Source organism: Wasmannia auropunctata, unplaced genomic scaffold (genome assembly GCF_000956235.1).
Source record: "Wasmannia auropunctata unplaced genomic scaffold, wasmannia.A_1.0 LD334385.1, whole genome shotgun sequence".
Lineage (NCBI taxonomy): Eukaryota > Metazoa > Arthropoda > Insecta > Hymenoptera > Formicidae > Wasmannia > Wasmannia auropunctata.
Window position 1 is genome coordinate 424,099 of NW_012028505.1, and position 14,369 is coordinate 438,467.

The following is a 14,369-nucleotide window of genomic DNA, read 5'->3' on the forward strand; positions in this document are numbered from 1 at the left end:
AGAAATCTAATTTAATACTAGCCAATTTAATACTGAAAATTATTTTAAGTATTTTGAATGTTGAAAATTACTTTGAGTACTGGAAATTATTTTGAGAAATTATTTTGAGTTTTTGAATATTATTTAGAAGCACTGAACACAACAGTGCTTTTAAAATACTCAATTTAAAACTTAATACTACTTTAATCACTATTTTCCAATATAAAATTTCTTTAAAAAAAATATTAAATTCTGTAAATGTAGAACAAAATATACTTAATTTAAAACTTAATACTTTAATCACTATTAAATTTCTGTAAAAATATTAAATTCTGTAAATGTAGAACAAAATATGGCAAGGACGAGAATGTTTTACTCTAGAAAAATATTTTAGATAAACTAAAATAACATCGCTTTATTTCTGAGAAATATATAAATGTTAGGACTAGATAAATTATATTTTTTTCAAAATGTTCTTCTTACAACCAATACCTGCACAATTTTAGTTTAGCTCAGCAATTATCGAAAGCATTCCTAGAAGCCATTTTGTGAAAGCCATTTCAGCTCTAGAGTTGAGCGTCGCGTTCTAAATGAAGTTACATCAGCTCCGAAAAACTTATTGAGCTATCTTTGAAATATTCTACGAATTGCAAATTTCCACATTTTCTATTTTCTTAGAAATATATGTTCTAAGTCTATTTCAAAATAAAATATTTTTTTAGGTAATTATTATTTCACTTTAGGAATTATCACTTGAAAGACTAAAAATATCACTGTGAATTACGTATATATTTTTCCATTTCCTTAAACTAAATTATTTCCCTTTTTTTGTCTTTTTCAAAATAATATTTTAGAACATTTTATATTATTTTTTGCTGACAATTTAATTTTATTCTGTTAAAACGTTCAATAAACAATGTCACTTTTTTTTTTAAAACAAAATTACATTTATTAATTTAATTTCACTGTCTGCTATTTTGAAATAATTTTTCAATTGACACAAACTTGTCGAACACATATAAATAAAATAAATACGATATCACTTATCAAACGATGTACTAGCAGCTATATCGCTTGACGCGAAAATATTTATACTCTTCAGTCGTACCTAACAAATTAAGAGTAGAGAAAAACTTTACTTTTCGGTAAAACGCACTTCTATTTTTTTTTTCAAGTAATATATTGCATAATTTGGCCTACTATTTTTAGAACTGACAAGTGTTTGTTCGCATCAGCGCGAAAAAAAATTCTCCTTCGCCAATAATATTTTCACCTGCGACAGAAGTATCTTATCGATGTCGGCGAACTCACGAAATACGTCTAGCAAATTGCGATAATGCACGTGGGATTATGCAAATAAGATTTTGTGATCTTTGCGTCAACTTTTAATTCGTGGCCCTCGTGACTGCAGCCTCACGACTTTATTGCATTATGACGTCAACAGCGAGATTTTGCGAAATGCACATTTATAGAGTCTAATATCAATTTTATTCCTAAATTTAGATAGATATTATATATATAAGACATAATATTAAAAATTCAATTATCAGATATAATTAAAAATATTAATCAATCGGTTCTTTAAAAGCTACACAAAGATGTATAAATTTCGCATGTATATACTGGCCGTTAAAAATTACAAAATTGATTCATTTAATTTAATGTCAATATTCTTATAGCAGATGACATGTCAATATTATGTAATCTGCCTTTTAAAATGTATGTGTGTGTAATTAGCTTATATATATATATATATATATATATATATATATATAGTATTAAATACAAAATTATATATTTCCATCATTCAAATATTATATAAATGACAGAAAAAGAAATTAGAGATTGATCAAATCAAGATAAAACTATGCGGTGTGTGCCTTAAATGCGAGTTTCCTAATATGAGTTGGCATATTATTGGCAACACGCGAATGATAATGCGGTTAATTGATTCTTATCGGTAAAAGAGACGATATCGCAAATGTCTAAAGTCGCGTGCGTTCACGTGATACGCGTGATGGAAATTTTCTGGAAAGTGAGCCTAGTTATCTAACAGAAATTCCTCTACGAAAAATATAAAATATCTTATTATTACTATAATACATCTCGATACAAGAGAGTTTTTATTGCATCTTACTATTCTATCAAATTTAGCAAGTCACGTCTTTTGCCAACAAAAAAAAATTCGCATAAATTTCAAGAACCAATTTATCAATGTTTCCTATTCGCATATATAGTTTCTTCTCTTAAATTCCTCCACATCATGACTGACGTCAATTTTATAAGTCTTTCTTCACGCTTTCTTAAAATATCGACAATGGCAAATCTACAATTCGCTGTAATTCCGATTACTGCCGTTTTGCAATAAGTCAAATTCCCAAATTCTCGGAAGAATATATACTAAATAATTTTCAATTTACGCGTCAATATATATGGCGATTCATTTACGAATTAATTTATTCCGTGTTATCAATTCGTTAAACGTCTATCTCTATTCGTGTTTTATCTTTAATGCCAGCCCAGAGCGTCGTCCAGCATTCCAATACGCCGCATCCAAATATCAAAGATTATACGTGGTGAAACAAGTATTTATTTAAATACTCCTACATCAATGTTCTCGAATGGAAATCTCGAATGTCCTCGTGCTTGTAATAATATCCGTGTGAATTTTCAAACATCAACAACCTGCTTGACAACTGATCCTTGGAAATTCTAAAAAAAAAAAAAACCCCCCGAGAAACTACCGTTGTGCTGTCCGTTGTTTTATGGGTGTGCAAGTAGCACGCCTTATCGGCTCAGCGAACCTGCATCGGACATCTCGTGCTCACGTGGGCCTGCGTGTCCCCGAGCTGCACGCGCCTCTCGAGAGCAATGTAATGCGCCTCAATACGCCTCTCGAGAGTCTCGAGAGCGGCGCGACGCGCCCCTTTCGAGAGCAGCGCGACGCGACACGACGTCATCGATTCTCTCGTATCACACACGGCGCCTTCTTCCCCATCGTTATCATTTGATCATTTTGAGGCGTGACCTTCCTCACAGAATTTAAACATTGCTTCCGATGCCATAAAAAATCCGCTCTTCCGTTGAAAAGCAACCACATGATTTCTCTTTCTAGGAATTGTAAAAAGTTTTGCACTGAATTCTCTTTTGGATCCGCCTGAAACCTGTACACAATTCTTAATTTTTTTAACGCTAAACACATCGCGGATATAAATTGTTAAAATTAAATATATGACAATGTGAAAATCAAAGGATTTAAAAATTTTGTAAAAATTTACGACTTCTTTAGACATTAGACTTAAAGATATTTAGGGGATGAGGTGGAAGGAGATAAAATTTTTCTTAAAAAAAATCACAAATTTTAAAAATTTATGAAGGACTTTTCATTAAAACCGTGAAACTATAGTATTAACTAAAGTTTCCAAAATAATCAATTAGATGATATAATTTAGATATAGATTTGAAGGAAGACGCAAAGAGAAAGGAAGGATGAGTAATATATTCGTAATGATTTACGAAAGTATGCAATTTATTTAAGTGTAGAAAAACTTTTATATACAGTTCAACGATACACTGAAGTCTTATGCCGCCAAGCGAAGTTTCTTCACCTGACTGTGATACGCAAATACATATACATATATACACACGCTGTGCGGTCCCAGGAGCGGATGCAATATTTTACAAATTACATCAACCACAATCTATTCCTTAAAGTATATGAAACATGAAATAAACTCTGGCAGAAGAAACTGATATTTCAAATAGCTAAAAAAAAAACAGATTACAACTTTTAATAATCAACAGCACCAATATTGAAACGTCAACACGGCATTGCATCCACACCTACATTATCCATATTAATTAATATATACAACTAATCTCGTTAGCGCGATCCTTATCTTAGAAGCCTGTACATGTAAGTTATATACATAAATCAATAGTGTCTTGTCTCCTCATAAATAAATATTTTTTTTTCTTTCTTTCTGCCTCTCGGTCAACGCGCTCAAGCTTGATCCTAAAGATCTCCGTTCACCAAGAGCAGCTCTATATGTACATCCGCGCGTGTGAAACGATAGAAAAATCTAAAACGAGTCAAAGAATATCCAAGAAAATACTCGGTCTTTCGAATAACTTTTAGATCTCTATATTGTCTACATGAAGAATCGCCGATCAGCGAAGAATCGAGCGACTTTAAACGGTACCCTTTATTTTTTTAGAAATTTTAAATTCTCGTGTCCCATATGTTGCGTCAAATGCGACTGTCCATGTTCAATTTGTTCAACGCGGTGATCACATTCCATATTGTTCCGAAGTGAAAAGCATGTGGCGCGGCCGCATTTAACAACTGAATGTAAGCCGCGAATGAGAGAGTCCGACTCTCCGCAAGTGACTCGTGAGACAGCAGAACTCTCGAGTGTACGACACACTTGTCTTTGCATGTCACAGATCACAGACACATTTAGGTACTCGGTTTGAGGACGACAACAAGGGGTCCCATCCTTGCGCGATAGACCAATCGTCGACCTCGTGTCTTCGCTCGCCCACCCCTTTACGGCTCACTCTGCCCTTCTCGCTTAGCACGATTGGTTCCACACGTGGAGAGTGTAAAAAAAAAACTTACTTCCAGTAATCTCATCTTGAAACATCGAAACCCTCTTCATAACACACCCTTCCAATTGATCAGATTAATGTCAGGTCGAAGTTCGCCGTCACATTTTTTTTCCAATTAACGTCACCAAATCAAAATGTTCATTTTTCATAGTACAAATATAATTTTTAAAATTAGCTATTTTAATTTCTTGTTTTTAACATTCTCTTAATTTATCAGATCAGCCCAGTTTTGTTTTTTGTTGCTCTCCACGTTGCTAGAAGCAATGCAATCCGACTCTGATCAAGGCACGCACACGTGAGGGAGCGGCAGAGTGGAATTCTCGATCGAGCGATTTCGGCAATCGCGAGCGCGTCCTTCAAGCCGCCAGCTGAGGTGGTACCAGCTGTTGAACGGGTCGCGTCAGCCGCGGCGCCAACACCGGCAGCAAACTCACCCTCAGCGGAGCCGGGGTGGCGCCCACGATCTGGCCGCTCGGGGAGGACGACGCGGGGGAGGACTTGTCCCTGGCGTGGCGTTTCACGTGCTTCGCCAGATGATCGCTCCTCATGAATCGCCTCTGGCAGACGGCGCAGGCGAACTTCTTCTCGCCGGTGTGCGTGCGCTTGTGCCGCGACAGCTCGTCGCTGCGGGAGAAGCGACGGCTGCACTCCCCGTACGGGCACGGAAACGGCCGCTCGCCGGTGTGGGTGCGCGTGTGGGCCTTCAGGTGCGACGACTTGAAGTAGTTCTTGCCGCAGCCCGGGTGCTCGCACTCGTAGACGCGGCGCCGCGTCTCCACCGGCCCCGTTACGCTCATCGCCGCGGCGGTCGTCGCGGTGGTCACGGTCGACGCCGCGTTGGCGACCAGCAGAAGGGGCGCTCGCGGTAGGACCAGAGGCGAGCCCAGCAAGCTCGCTACCACGATGGGTGTGGGTTTGGGCGCCAGCGGTTGCAATCTCGGTAATTGCTGCTGATACTGCTGCTGCTGCTGCTGCTGCTGATGATGATGTTGCTGCGGGCAGCTCTCGCGATCGGTGTTCTTGCTGTTCACAATAATTTCTTCCTTGCGCAAGCTCATCTTGAACTTCAGGCTACGCAGCACGTCCTCCACCGGTCCCGTTACGCTCGCTCGCACGTTCGCCCGCGAACTGGGCGGCTGTCGCGCGGGCGAATCACGTGGTACCAGTTGGCCGCTGGTCGCGGGGCACCCAGCGAGATTGGCCGGACTGCAGGTGCCGTCTCGATTGGCGCGCATTATCACCGAGACCCGGGCTGGCTCTGGGCTCGGCGGCGGCGTGCCGTCTAGCAGCAGCTGAAACGATAAAAGGCCACTTTTGTACTCGAGAAGTTCGGAGAAGTTACACGTCGCCTATTCTGAAGTACACGTATGAAGTACATGAAGATATTTCTACGCGCTCGATGAAAAAATAGAAAAAAAACGTAGGATCTACAGTTTGTTCAGAAGAATAAATATATTGTGTATCTCAATGTCCGATCTATAGAAATAGATCAAATTTGAAAGATTCCGTAATGCATTGAATAATGAACAGTCAAGAAGAAATAATTTAAGGCTACATAATGTGGAATGGCCTGCAGTTCGCCTTATCGGATCGCGAATTATTTATCAATAGGGAACAGATACAGAAGTCAGCGCGCATTTTTGATGAAAGTATCGTCGGAGGGTACGCCTACTCGAAGGATAAAAAAGTGAAGTGAATGAAACGGTATGCGCGCGGCGCTCAAACGGAGTCATATCGCAACTGTTCCCGGCCCGCTCTCCATTCCAGTCGATTAAAACGAGCCGATAAATTGAAGGGAAACTAGAAGAAAAGGAAGGGTGAAAGAAAGAGAGAAAAAGAGAGAGAGGGGGAGTCGCGAAATGCAGCTGACTGTTAATAAAACGATCTGCAGCTTTATTTACCTTCGCCAGCTCGCACTGCTCGACGCACCGTCGCTTCTGGGGTGGTTCATCCTCCTCCGAGTCGGAGGGCTGAGGGGTGGGCGGTAGAACGGGATGGGAACCCGCGTCCTCTTCGTCCTTCCGCTTATTAGATCTCGCCGACTGGTCCGAAAGCTTCTCCCCCAGCAGAGCCGCAACGCTGAACGACAACTGTAGCGGTTCCATCTGCGGAACAAAAGAAGGCGTGAGCGCGCAATTTTGTCAAAAAGATTCCAGATTGCGTAAATGCCTAATAGATAAAATTATCTAGTTCAAGACATAATGAGACAGACATAATAAGAGATTAAAATAAAATGTATGAAGCAAGGAATAAATATGTTTCCAGCGTAAAATAACAGTAACACATAATTATAAGGAAAGTGCGATTGAAGGACAAAATAGATAAATAGAATTTTTCTACTTTTTTAACTTGTTTTTTTTTTAAGATTACTAAAAATTATTTACATGTACAAGCATATACATTTGCTCGTAACATACACATTGTTTATTGAGGAATAACAGAATTTCTGTAGAATATTTTATATGTTACTTATATTTTTATGTCTTATTTCATTATGTCGCGATTCTTTCATATTTGAAGTAGAATTTGAAGAACTTTGATAATCCTGTATAACCATCGAACAGAAAATAAAATTAATTCTTCAGATAACTTAAAGTCAAATTTTAGCAATTTTGAAATTCATGAAATATTAAAATCAAATTCATATCAATAAAATTAATTTAGAATATCGAAATACATAAAAGTTATTACTATTAATTTTATAATTACATTAATATCGTAAATGAAAAATTGCTCTTTCAGCTAGAAGACTATTTTACTAGTAAGAATGACGATTTACTGTCACAGAAGAATGACAAAATTCTCCAACACTTCGTAGAAGCGAAGACGTTCGAGTTTCGCGGGCAACGGGCGAGTGATCATGTTATGGCGGTATATTTAATTCTCTGTCCACTTACATGTTTTAATTGGGGCGAGGCCGGCGGGGAAAGAGGCGCCTGATTTGTATCCATATTCACACAGAGCGACGGGGACGATTCGCGGCTCGAGATAAGAAAACAAACGGAAGCCAGACACCGCTCCCCGAGAGTCAAAGCAAAATAAAAGAGAACGAAGTTATACACGCGCGCGCGCGCGCGGGCGCACACAAACACACACACACAAACACGACACGCCGAGCCCTCCTCGTGAAAACCGGAGCGACGGGAGTAGTACGCGTAAACGTGCGGGCGTCTCGCGATGCAATGAGGCTCACTCCAGGTCGGCCTGGTCGGCGCGCCTGGCTACGGGACGCGCCGACCCGCGCGCACCGTTGCGTGTGTACGTGCGTGATCACGCGGAGCGCGCGGGCGCGGCCAATCGCGGCGAGGGGCTCGCCGGCGGCCGGCCAATCGGCGCCGCCCGGTCAGCCGGCGGCCGCGTGATCGCGGGCGTGCTGTTCACGTGCTCCCAGTCTGACTCGGGCCGTGATCGTGACGTCAGCGCGCGTGGCGAACACGGTCGATACGTCATGGCGTCATGGCGCGCCCCGCGACTCCCGCGAGTCGTCATGCCTCTCTCCATCCCCCCCTCTCCACTACCACTATTCTAATGTTGTGTACGTCGGTTTCACTCTGTTAACGGCTCTGCCGTCTCTTTCCCTCTTCGTTCGCATACCGTGAACGGCCTCGTCTCTCTTCGCTTCTGTGAATCTCTTCGTCCTTCACTGCAAACTCATTTCTTCTTCTCTCTCTCTGTCTGCCTTGCTTTGTCTCTTCCTTTATCTCCTCGTCTCTCTCTCTCTTTTTCACTTTCTCATTGTTTCTTATTTCAAACGAACGCAATGACCCGCGTTCTAGGTAACAAAGATCTACATATTTTTTTCGTCGTATCACTACAGCTTGTATTTTTTTTTGTTTAAAACTACATAATTCTATCAGAATTATTTTAGGTATTGCTGTTATTTCAGTATTGCTGTTTTGTTTCTCACAGTTGAAGGGATGTAATAATTTTTAAAACATCGCCGTAATTACTCTTTCTCTTTTATTTATCTGCTATTTAATTCGTTTTAAACTTATTCAACTGAAGATACGTGAGATAATTTATAAGCGAATGTATCGGAATCAATCATAATCAACACTGTTCTGGAGAAGACAGATATTTCATTGCATATATTAGGTAAACTCGAGAAAAGTCTTTTTTTGTGAAGACATTGAATGATGTAGAAATATTGATAATCCAATAAAAATAATGCGATATAAAATATTAAATAATTTTTTTTATTCAATAAGCAAAAAGAAACCATTGAAAATAAATCGTAAAATTGTAAATATATATACACCTCTGATTTATGTACATAATCTTTTCTGTCATTTTTTCAAAAATTTTTTCTTCCCCGCTTACGCAAGCAAATTATTTCAAAACGTCCTACATTACCGCGTTGCTTATAGCGATGACCTGACACGCGTCGCGACAAGCCCGCATCCGGAGTAATCGGCTGCAACAAACGGCGGAAGGAGGACCGTACCGAGCCTCTTCGGATTGACGAGGCATTGGAGGCAGCGTTGGATACCTCGAAGCCCCAACACTTTGTTCCACGCCATTTGCGCGTATAAAACAATGATGCATCGGAAAGTCGAATGCAGAAATATGTATCTCGCATCCGAAATGCCGTGCCGTTGCGAAAAACCTTTAAGAGCGGCCTTCCGAACGTATGTACGTCAGCCAAGCGGATAATAAATACATTGGGAGAGAAAAAGAACACTTTCGAGATATATTCTCATTTCAATATATACATCTCTCGCGACGTCGAGAGAATATATATTATTTGTCAATTTATATTATTCGATCTCTGGCAGGACAAAAAAATGGAAATTTGCGAAAGATAGCGAAACTGGTAGTCGAATGATGAATTACGTATGATACGTAACAACCAATGAGATAAATCACTTCGGCACGCGCGATGTTACTCGTATATCTTCGTCCTTCCTGCGGCGATAACAGATTCGATGAACGCGCGACATTGATTACATCGGCGGACATGCGTTCGACAATCGGTGGTGTGATTTTGCCGAGTAAGTAAATATGCGAGATACGCATATTTTATTTTTCGACAAAAAAACTACTCTTTCTCTGTTGAAATTATTTCGCCCATTTTTATTGGTTTTCCAATTAAATTTAACGCGAATATATACGCGTACGTAAGTTTCATAATTCCCCACATTTACTGTAAGAAAAAAATTATGCAGAGGAAAGACTAGCAAGTTTATTTCATTACAATACTGGAAAAAAATATCTGATTGTATTAACTGGAAATCTGATTCAACAAAAGGTATATAATCGTATAATTAAATCTGTCAAACTCTAGTCGAAATAATTAGAGATTCAATTATATAAGAAATTCTGATATTATCAGAATGCACTTTGCATATATTTTTTGGTTGTTTAAGAGTTGTGTTGGATTAAGTCGTTAATAATTAAAAGTTTCGCGGTCGGTCGGAATATTAGCGTTACAATTTGTTCTTATCGTTAGCCGAAGTACAGAATACATCTGATACTCCAATCGTGTCTGCAAGTTGACACCTCGACTTCTCCTTTCCTTGAGATCGGTTATCTACATATTATCTCTTTCCGTTCCGTGATCGTCCTTCGAAAAGCAAAAATATTTTCTATCTGAATTTGCTGTTATCATTGATGTACATATTTGAAAATCGTCGTTTAATTTTATACAAGAAACTGCTTAAATAAGAAATAAAAAACGATCTGAAATTGATAAAGATACGCAACTGCAATTATTGTAATTAAAAAAAAAATACAAAGAGATATTCCCTAGATTTGACATCAGCGGAAAAAAAAAATTAAATACGTATTGCGTTCGTCCTTGTGTTCACTGCAGATACCGTACGCACGTGTATGATGTATGATGTGCATCGCGAATATATAATATGTATGCGCGCGTGTAGGAAACGTGCTACATTCTAACGAATCTCACGCGATCCGGTTTTTTAAGAATCGATGCAATCACCACAGTTGTACAAACAAAAAATATATGCAAAGTGCATTCTGATACCAATCAAAATTCCTTATATAATTGAATCTCTAATTATTTCGACCAGAGCGTTTGACAGATTTGATTATACGAGTGTATATATATATATCTTTTGTTGAATCAGATTTCCAGTTAATACAATCAGATATTTTTCTCCAGTATTGTAATGAAACAAACTTGCTAGTCTTTCCTCTGCATAATTTTTTTTTCCTCATTCAAGTGGAAACGCGCGGAAATGCAGTCACGAAGAGTACTCGGAAAATTCGGAAAAACCGGGAGTTCCCGGTTTACGAGGAAGTAACGAGGAACGCTCCACGCGGCGACGATTGTATTAAATATATCAGCCGCCCACTTCGAGGAATGGTTAATTCCATTCTCTCGCCTCAGCCTTGTTTTCAATCTGTACGCCGAACGCTGCAATACAGATTTGAATCCGTGCGAATTGCTTAAGAGCAGATTAGATAGATTATATTGACCTAATCTATCTAATCTACTCCTATGAGTAAAGAAGAATGAAAAAAAATATCGTATCTACGTTAGTTACGTCAGTAGTAATACTTAAGGATGTTCGGATTGTGTATATACAATATCAGCTGAAAGTATCAGCCAAAAAGCCAATATCAGCTGATTGGCTGATTTTTGATCATATACGCCTTGAAACCAACTGCAATAAACAAAATAACGAATAATTTGGCTTATAATGATTTATACAGCGCAATGACTATATTTTGTTTTAGATAAAACTAGCTGCAGCAAAAAAGAAATTAGAAAAAAATAAGTTTTAAAAATTAAACGAGTAAATAAATATAAATAAACTTTTGCATAAATATTTATTGGGATTTTATTAGCATATACGTGAAAAGTTTAATTTAATTCGTAATGCCGCTTCGTCGTCAAATTTGCAAATTAGTATTACAAGAGGCGATTATTTTTACATATAAGAAATGCAAACGAAGAAATCAAATAATTTTTATGTAAGAGAATTGTGCTCAATTTTACACAGATATAAATATTTATACGTAATAATAGAACAATCTAGGAAATTTTTATATTTATTTTATATTGCTCTTTAAAAAGTGCACATCCTTAACGTAAGGATGTAACGTAAGGATCGCCTTTTTATTATTCGAATTTTGCAGAAATTCTTCAGAAAGTTACGTTTCGTTTAAGATACGTTCCGGCAGAAACCACAATCGTCTATTGTCTCGCGTGAGCTTTGCGAGGACGAGTGTCCGCTGCAAATCATTAATATATGTCGAGTGCACTTCGACTCATTCGTTTGATTGGGGTGTTTTTGTCACAATCGGCCTTTAGGATGATGGCGCTCGACGGCTCGAGAAGAATCACTGAGATGCAGACTCGCGTCTCATCCCAAATTAAAGCCGTTCGTTTATTTCTGGTTCAGAAACCCATATATCTCGTTATACTGTTTATCATTACGTCTCTCGATGCGCCCGACACGGCCGCGCGAATCAGCCGCCGTGCTCGTGATCGACGAGCGCGTGGCCGCCGCGCCGGAGGCCTCGGCGCGGCTCGCTATCTGCGGAGTTAAACAACTCGCCGACGCGCAAAAGTGTCGTTGATCTTGTTTTCGAAGGCGAATAAGGGTATCGGAGCGGAGCGCGAGAGACTGCGCGATCGATCCTCACGATTGCCGAAACTTCTACGCGGAGTTCCAAACGGACGATCGCTTATCGGGGCTCTCTTGCGGGACCCTAAAAATCGAGCGTCGGAAAAGAATTGAAATACGCGAAAGAATTCAATTACACTAATCTGCGAATTGAAATCTTAGAATGCCTAAATAGAGGTAATTGTCTTCCGATTAGTTTTTTTCGGATGTTGAATACGATTTTATTTATCACATTGCTGCATACCATAATTTTGAGAAAAATGACATCAAAGAAGCTAAAAATTATGATTTTGAGGATTTTCATGACGTTATAACGGTAAATTTTTTTTTATAAATTTCGTTAATGCCACGCGAAGGTATACTTTTCAAGTTTTAACTTTAAAATGTGTTTTATTTCGATATGAGTTTTCGTTTTGTGATAACCAAATTTGGACAATTTGGATTCGTGTTCAGCATCATAAAAATACATTGAAAAGAGCTGAAGTGGTTTTAGCTTAAAATAATCTTTTTTTTTATAGTCTTTTGCAGACTAGTGCTATTATATCTTTTTTGTTAGAACAATATAATACATGTATATTTATCGTTGTCGCAAATAAATAAAGAGCTCATAAAAAAGACACGTATCATTTTCGCGAGAATTTTTACGATACCGAGATTCGAAACTCGAGCGAAACAAAATGACGCGTAGAAAATCAATTTTCTAATTATCGACAATTATTCATTGCGTGATGCGCTTCTGCAACTGCGCAAAATTTTTGTCGTACATTTTGTTTAGATAGCGCTTAATGCGCTTGGCTTCTATTTTTTTCTACTTTTGTTTTTCTACTTTTATTCTTTTTTTTTTGTACCTTTTCTACCAAGGTTGTATAATTATCGACGATGTCGCGACGGGGAATCCGCGGGACTTTGATCGCAGAAAGTTTCTCGCGCGATTCCATTGAGGAGCACCCGTGCAGCCAGCCACGCGCGTTTCCGTTGACACGGTGTGTCGCAATAAATAATTCACGAGACGATTAAACGCTCTTTCGACGCGACGCGTCTGTTTGCGACCTGCAAGCAGACCGAGAGACGCAAACGACGTGCGGGACGGCCGTCTCTCTGGCGGGGCGAAGGTGGATCGCGTGCGTCAGGGCGATTTTTAGGGTCGCTTTGACGGAGGGAGGAGGGGGAAGAGGGGAATCGATGGCTGGTCCATAGATAAACATGTTAGTAGGTCAACGTCGCGAAATACTTAACGTACATAAAACCGAAATCCCGTTGCGATGACGTTAGGAATGAGAGGTGAATCTTAAAGGTTTACCCTGGAAATTTCGGTGAAGCTTTAATCTTCTACAACGCAAATTATTTATCGCTTTCGAGTAATCGTTCACTTCTATATTTGGAGCAGTTTCATTAGAAGAGATATATTAGTTGCGATTTCTCATGCCAAGATAAAATTGCAGATAACAATTTCTTTGGAATGACTGTTTGGTATAGTTGCGCTATTACTTTCAAGTCATAATTAATGGCGCACAGTGAGTGGCATAGAAATTAGATCAGATTTAAAAGATACACAGTGTAGGTTATCTCAAAATCACAATGTGTTATAGAAGCTGTTATGAGAAAGTTATTCAGAAAGTTATTTAATATGCGCTATAAGCTGCATTAAATTATGTTCATTTTTTAAATGAATGAGCAACTTGCTGTTAATTATGATGTGCTTCTATATACTTTTATATATATGACAGGTTTCATTATTTATAAAAATAATTATAACTAATAAAAATTATAAATTAAGTTATTAATAAATTATTTAAATAAAATGTCTAATATACCATATTATATGCTCAATTCAAAAAAATATTATATATCTGAAAACTAATAATATAAGTAGTCTGTTAAAGGTCGAAATTCAAATCAATTATGTCGAATTTTTTTTTATTATTAATATAATTTTTTTTTAAACTGTACCTGAAGAATTTAAATTTACATTTACAGTGCTAAAAATACAAACAGTTCAGTCTTGGAAAAATTTCAACCAGTTTATTCAGAAAATTATTTAAATACCTTATATATCATAGACACAATATATCTCAATTTTCTATAATTAAAAAAATTACTAAAAGAATTTTCATCATTATTTCATTATTAATTTATTTGTATCTTCAGCACTATTCTCTTATTCTTAGTTATCAAATGATTAAG

General features: G+C 38.2%; 1 protein-coding gene across 1 annotated transcript; it reads right to left on the bottom strand.

Moving 5' to 3' along the window:
* Window positions 1-3,487: 3,487 nt before the first annotated feature.
* LOC105458706 (Krueppel-like factor 13) lies at window positions 3,488-7,789 on the bottom strand. The gene is made up of 3 exons (XM_011704213.1): window positions 7,488-7,789; window positions 6,492-6,695; window positions 3,488-5,882 (listed from the first exon to the last, which is right to left on the bottom strand). Exons 1-3 carry the CDS (start codon window positions 7,539-7,541, stop codon window positions 4,947-4,949), a joined length of 1,194 nt encoding a protein of 397 aa, XP_011702515.1. The 5' UTR covers window positions 7,542-7,789; the 3' UTR covers window positions 3,488-4,946.
* Window positions 7,790-14,369: the final 6,580 nt, after the last annotated feature.